Raw genomic sequence first — 6,874 nt, forward strand, 5'->3', positions numbered from 1 at the left:
GATAATTTCTGATAAAAGCAGTGTGAGAAAATTTAGCCACAAATCTTTAGTAAAGGCCCTATCATATTGAAATGTTTTAGAGAACTTATGCCAATCTACGATTTTCTTCAACACTGAGAATGTCTGTTTAAGATGGAAAAGAACAAATTACTTGATATGGACATACTGTAAGGCTCACAATTAGATCAAATATGTAACTTACATCAGTAATTCATTCATAACTAAATTTTTACAACTTGGCATAAGTTGTCTAAAATGGTGTATAATGTATATTTTTTAGTAGCATAGAAGTTATCTGTAAATCTGTCATGGTTTTGTAATCCTGCTCATGTAAACACCTGTTCACTTTACATTTTCCCTGTCRTCTTCTGTAACCTTAGGTGAAATCACACCACATGGAATAGAACAAAGCCTGTAAAACACAAAGGTGGTTTGTTTTGAAGTGGTGTTTTGTACAGTTTTCATTATCAATCAGTGTCTTACCTACAGTAGAAATGACTCAAAACGTAATCCTTTATTTTCTAAAAAAAAGGACGACCAAATAAATTTCTTTCTTTCTTTTTTTTTTTTTTAGATAGGAGTGTTTTTACCTTTTAAGTGTTTTTAACTCCATGAGTAAATGGTGGCACAGAGGTTAGTGAAGGCAAGCATGTGATTAGCAGAGCACAGGTTTTAATGGCCGTACCATCACATAAAATTTGTGCGGAAAAGGTGAAGCACCCACCTGACTCCGGCCTGATTTGCTCCTCTGTGGGCCACTCCTCTCCCCCACATGTGTGCTCGTGGGGAAAATGGAGAGAATTTATTTCATGATAGGGAATTAATAAATGTGAAGGACCCCATCCATTGCATTGTCATATATGTTAAGTTGCACAAATTGTCCTTAAATTACATGGATTTTCCCCCACTTTGCTTGTATACAGACACACAGGGCAATCACACTGATTTTTTTCAGACACCGTTATCTCTGCCCCACGTTCTGCCTGTCCTCACGGCCGACAGACAGATTTCAACCCCCCCACCCCCCACCCCAGATTTTTTTTTGTGAAAATTACAATGGTCAAGATAAAGCCAAACGTCCAAAGGGCTGACTGCTGAATATGGGCACCAGTGACCCTTACAGCACTAAAAGGAAGAAGCAGGTAAATATAATGGATGGATGGATTGATGAAGTAAACATTATTATTGTTATTATTAAGATGGCAGAAAAACAATTTAGAATCAACAGTTTGTACTGTCAGTTAACTTGAAACACTCTGTGGTCATCTTCAGTTTTAGAGCTGTGTYCGAGTGAAATAATTTACATGACACAATGAGAATATTCAAAATACAAAGTTCTTTGCAGCTAATGACTCTTTACTTCAGAAATCAAAGTGGTAGTTCCACTAAAAAGTTCATTTCAAACATTTTGATGGGTAGATCCTTATCTTTCTTTCTCAGAACAAGTTGATCGAGGTCATTGCTCTTAATGTCCCACTGCACTTCAGTTAAAACTGKGCCCTTCACTGTGGATGCAGCCTTAAAGTGGTTAATGTTCAGTCAGAAAATGACTGGTTTGATGCAGTTTCCTCAGTCCAGTTGCCCACGTGGCTTTGGGGAAAGAGCTAAATTTCATATCTCTTTCAACATGTTTCTTAATTTAGAAAAAAGTGTTCACCAAATGAGTAATGTAGTCTAGTAGCAAAGCTTCTTCTTAGTGATGGCTTTACAACGACAGTGACAGTCAACTAAAGTTATAAAGTTAGATGTCGACAATTAAAAGTGACTCATGGAAATTTTGTAGATGTAGATGACGCGCTTGTCGATGACCTTTTTATAAAGTTTAACAGTGAAATTAAAGGCTTTAATATTTCAAGGAATTCCTTAGACTAAGAGTTTTATGCTAAGACTATTTTATGTTAAGAAATAACAAGTTAATAGCTGTTTTGGTTGAAACCTTGCAAACAAGGCAACCAAAAGCTTCCAGCTGAACTTTATGTCATGACAGAGGTCATTGATTTTTATGAAATCATCCATTGGTGGTGCTATTACTGCAGCCATGCATGTAGATTACTATCAAAATCATAGAATCTTCCCTTYTTCTTGCACGCTTCCTGCCTCAGCTTATGTCAGCTTTTGTGAAATCTAAGATATACAAATTATAGTTAAGTCTGTGGTGGTTTTGCAGCCAAGCAGAGTGGCACATCAGCCACTTCCCCCCAATGATATATTGTTATTTATAAGTCAGTGAAACAGAAGAGAAAAAGAAACAAACAGTTCACAAGCCAAAAGTCCCAAACCAAGGCTTTCGACTCCCAGTGGTCCACAACGTTCCGGTTTTCAAATTGCAGCTCAGTCCTGCTGTTTCATTTCTCTGTGGCATTTGAAAGGGAATGAAAGCATTTTTTCCGTTCCCTGAAGCAGGTCGGCAGCCCGGGAGGAAAAGTTTCTGTGGTAGCTTGTCTTCTAAGAACTGGACGGAGCCATCTGCCCGTCTCCTCCCTCTCCCTCTTCTAAGCATGTGGTTGTCAGACCTCTCATTTGTTGAAATGTCCCTCTTCGGCTCTGATGTCAAGACAGGAGCTATTTTAGAGGCAGGAGTTGGCTTTCAGCTGGTCAAAGGCAAAGCGGAGATTCAAAGACGTGGCAAMGAGCATGGGACAAGTGTGAAGAGATTAGAACTAACATGATGAGGGCAGAGGGGACAGGTGAAGAGTGAAAAGCAAAACCAAGAAATGACAAAAGAGGAGGGGGAAAAAGTCAGGAAAGTCCACATCTGTCTGTAGCTTCATTGTGTGTCGCATGTGGCGGTTGGCTGAGGAAATCTGGGAAAGCTGTTTTGCAGAGTTGTTTACAGCATGGTTTTTGTGTTTAGTTTTATAGAAATATAAGAAATAAAGATGGATGGAAGGGGTGGACCAGATTTAAGTCTGTGTGAACGTGGTGACAGCAGCATGTCTGCTTTTCTGAAACTCATAACTGGATCACTGTTTGAAACAGCTTGGTAATAACTGCTTTGATAAGATCTTTTGTTTGAGAGTAATCAGTGATACTTTTACAAAGAAAATGTGTTATTGCAGAGGCTAAACGAAGCCACGCTGATTAGAGTCTAAACTTGTGGTCGGAMATTCTGATTAGGAGTTCAGTCATGTGGTTGACTTCCTGATAACAGAGGTTCAGTTAAATGTTGTTCTCAACACTCTACAGCTGGGTCGCAGGAGACTGGGGCCCCTGCAGTCGCTCATGTGGTGGAGGCCAGCAGACCAGGACGCTGCGCTGCCTGAGAAAGGTGACCTACCAGAGGGAAGAGGGCGTGGCACTCTCCCTCTGCCCCGTCATCTCTCCTGCCCAGGTCCAGCCGTGCCAAACGCAGGCCTGCCCGCCAGAGTGGAGCACTGGATCCTGGTCCCAGGTGGGTTTTTAAACTTAAATGTAGTCATTAAAAACAACCAGCAAATGAAATCTGAAAAAAAAGAATACAAAACTTTTATTCTCTTTTCTTTTTTTGTTGTTGTTGTTGTCTTTGTTTTGTATATTTGCACCTAATACCCACGCCCTGTAAAAGAAAACGAAATAATTAAAAGACCAAAAAAAAGAATAATTGAATATGAAGTATAACTTTACATCTTTGCTTGAACACACTCCAAATTAAACGTGCACACAGTTCAAGAAACAAAGACAATTAGAAGCTTTCGTTACTTATTTTTAAWTACAGATAAAGTTAAACATGTCGAACCTATTTGATTTAAATTACTCCCTAGCTCGACATCCCAATGCTCAACAGAAAATTCAGCAATCATAGGTTTACAGAATGGGTGTGTGCAATTCATAACCTCCTTCTTTTGGAATATGAATGCTAGTTAGAATTCAAAAGTCAGAAAAATGATGAAAATATTTTGGTAAATAAATGATTAACCCTGTATTGTAAGCACAAACTAGAGCAAAGTGTTGGGACAGCGTAACAGAACTAAAATAAATTGATCATGGCCATTAAAAAAACTGTGTTGGGAAAAATGTTTGRATCAAAACAATATTGTGTTTGTTTTGTTTTTGTCTTCTTAGTCGTTAGTTTTTGTCCAAATGTTATGTTATTCTCAGTTTAGAATTTAGGTAAAGGTTTGCAAATCTGCATGAAATTAAAGACTTTCACTCACCTTCACAAAGTAAAATCAAGGCTATGCTGTCCTCTGCTGGTTCAATGAGACATACTGAAAGAAAACCTCTGAAAAGCCACAATATGTATGGGATAAACCATTAGATTAATACAGTATATTGTAACACACTTAACTTGTTTTTTCAAAACAGTTTTATGTTTTATTTGCACAATTGACAAGAAATGCTTTAAATAACATGCCATACTTTGTGCCAAATAAGATAATAAATGGTGTAGTTTGGATGCAGGGTTGTAGAAAGAATAACAAACAACCTTTTCCATTTATGTTATTTAAGCTAATTGTCTGATTAAACTATTTACATTTCTAGATATTACCTAATTACACATTTAAGTGCTGGAAATGCTGTTCTCGAACTGATGAGCCTCTCTCGGCTCATTTTTCTGTCTACAACATTAACAGACTGACAGCACATCCGATAGCTTGACAACTGTTGAGGAACGATTAGCCTCCTTGAGCAGCACAATCCGGATATTTGATCGTCACTCAGCCATCGGTCTTCGGGACGCTCGTGTTGTGTGCTCGCACTGTTGTCTAACGCAAGTTCAGTTGGCGGTCACGCAGAGCCGAGGCCAGGCTCCCTGAAAAGATCAATTGGATCTTTCAGTGACAAGAGGACAACTGGGATGCATGCAGTTGTGAATGCTGATGTGCAGGAGCGYGTGTRTGTGTATSTGTGTCTTTTGTCTGATAAATGAATGGGGCGCTGTCGGATAAACGGCCCCACTGGCTGCGGTCGTCAGTCCCAGCGGACCAGTTTGACTTCGCTGTCCGTCTCTCTGCAGTTCATGTGGAGTTTACAGCAGCTCGGCCTCCAGTTGGTCAACATGCTGATGGGGTCACATTCATCTCAGAGCTATTGGTTTATTGTATTTCCTGATTGGCCATAATGTGTTGCCATCAAAGCCAATGACCTTCTGTTTAGTCATCCAGCAWGTGGCGAATAACAAGTGCATTTTCTGTGTCTGTGCCAAGGATTTCACCTCCGTTAAAATGACCTAACGCTTAAACGAGATRGAAATTCAAGGGAAAAAAATGAAGGAAAAGGCTCTAAGAGTTTCAAGGAATGGGTACACGTTTATGATTTCATCTAGAGTCATTAAATCTTTGCTTAATGCATCACTAATGTCCTCAGGACCTGCTTGTGTCTTTGACATTCGTTCCGTAATGACTTCATCTGCTTCTTTCTCGTCGACTCTCAGTGCTCCAAATCCTGCGGCCGTGGCCTGAGGAAGCGGAGCGTGTTCTGCCGCAGCACTGATCCGGGGGCCAAAGCGGTGGTGGTGCCCGACAGCATGTGCAGGCAGCACCACAGACCGAAATCCCAAGAGACGTGTGTCCTGCGGCGCTGCCCCAGGAACGAGAAGCTGCAGTGGATCCCCACACCCTGGGGAGAGGTAAGCTGAGAAAAGAAAGTGACACAAAAGAAATAGAAAAAAAAAAAGAGTCATGGCAAAGCACTCTGAATGTTTTTATGAATTGTTTCTTTTGCTCTAAATGGAGAAGAAATGATTTCACTCTAAGACATTTTCAGTTTTGATGGCAGTCCCCGAGAATTAAGAAAATACGACATCATCTTCCCATTTCCATTTTTCATAAACATTTATCTGTCATTTAGTGAGAAACTCATCACGGAAAGGAGAAATGAGTTTCATCGCTCGCAGCTCCAGTAAATTAATATGCAAACCTTCACTTCATTTGGAACTATCATCACTGCTCAGCTTTATGTTCTTGCTCTGCGAGCCTTTTGGAAGGAACGCCGGTGACAACACAAACTGAGCTCAAAGTAAAGACAAAGTGTCACGCAGATAAAAAGCGGTGCAMAATTAGTGTTATACTTGACCACAGTGTGATGGCTCCTTGTTTATTTATTCTAATCTAATGGAAGGGATGTTTCATTTTTCTGACATTGTTAATGCGTTCCGTTTCAGTGCAGTTAGTTTTTTCCCCATGGCAGGAAAACACTGCCGTTATAATTTAACTGGCTAAATGAGTAATCGTCTCGTTGCGATAAATAATGAACATAATGAGTAATCAATGAYGGTCTCAGTTGTTAATTGCAAATTAAATGCACTCATCATTGTACAACAGTAGTGCTTATTATATGTATGATGGACTGTACCCGTTTGTGAAATTTCAGTGGTATTTGACTGCCTAATTGATCCTTATTGTACTGAAAACATCAAATTATGATCATTCGTCAAGATAATTATTCATTAGTCCAGCTCACATACTGTATTATTATAAAGCATTTTAAACATTGCCAGATAGTTTACCTCATGTTGATGCTGTGTAAATGTTCCAAAGCTCATCTTAAAGTATTTTATAAAGTCACGATTTTTCCAGTCTTTTTTAAACCCATAAGTAATCTCTGTCCTCTATTGTTTTCAGGTAGTTTGGAGGTGYGTTTGGGTTCACACTATAGTTGATAGTTAATACTAGAGGTATACAGCATTGGAAAAAAAAACATTGCAGTCTAACCCTTTGATGTAATATACCAGAGTATTTTAAGTTGTGCGGCAATCTGAYTGATGATGCACCTGGACTAATCTTACCTATTTTTATACATTACAAGTATGTTTTTGTCTGTRTTTGACTTATTGCTTGCTTTTATTGCGCAGGGACCTGAGCATACAGTGGGTAAAACAAGTATTGAACACGTCACATTTTCTCAGTAAATATATTACTAGAGGTGCTAATGACATGAAATTTTCACCAGATGT

At 39.2% G+C, this 6,874-nt stretch overlaps 1 protein-coding gene across 1 annotated transcript in view; it reads left to right on the plus strand.

Annotated features, from left to right (window-relative positions):
* Positions 1-6,874, plus strand: part of adamts18 (ADAM metallopeptidase with thrombospondin type 1 motif, 18) — a 63,189-nt gene that overhangs the window by 47,526 nt on the left and 8,789 nt on the right. The window contains exons 19-20 of the mRNA XM_014022377.1: positions 3,187-3,391; positions 5,354-5,548. Of these exons, the coding sequence (XP_013877831.1) occupies positions 3,187-3,391; positions 5,354-5,548 (400 nt within the window). The remainder of the gene's footprint in view (positions 1-3,186; positions 3,392-5,353; positions 5,549-6,874) is intronic.

The sequence above is a fragment of the Austrofundulus limnaeus genome, unplaced genomic scaffold, assembly GCF_001266775.1.
Source record: "Austrofundulus limnaeus strain Quisiro unplaced genomic scaffold, Austrofundulus_limnaeus-1.0 Scaffold327, whole genome shotgun sequence".
Lineage (NCBI taxonomy): Eukaryota > Metazoa > Chordata > Actinopteri > Cyprinodontiformes > Rivulidae > Austrofundulus > Austrofundulus limnaeus.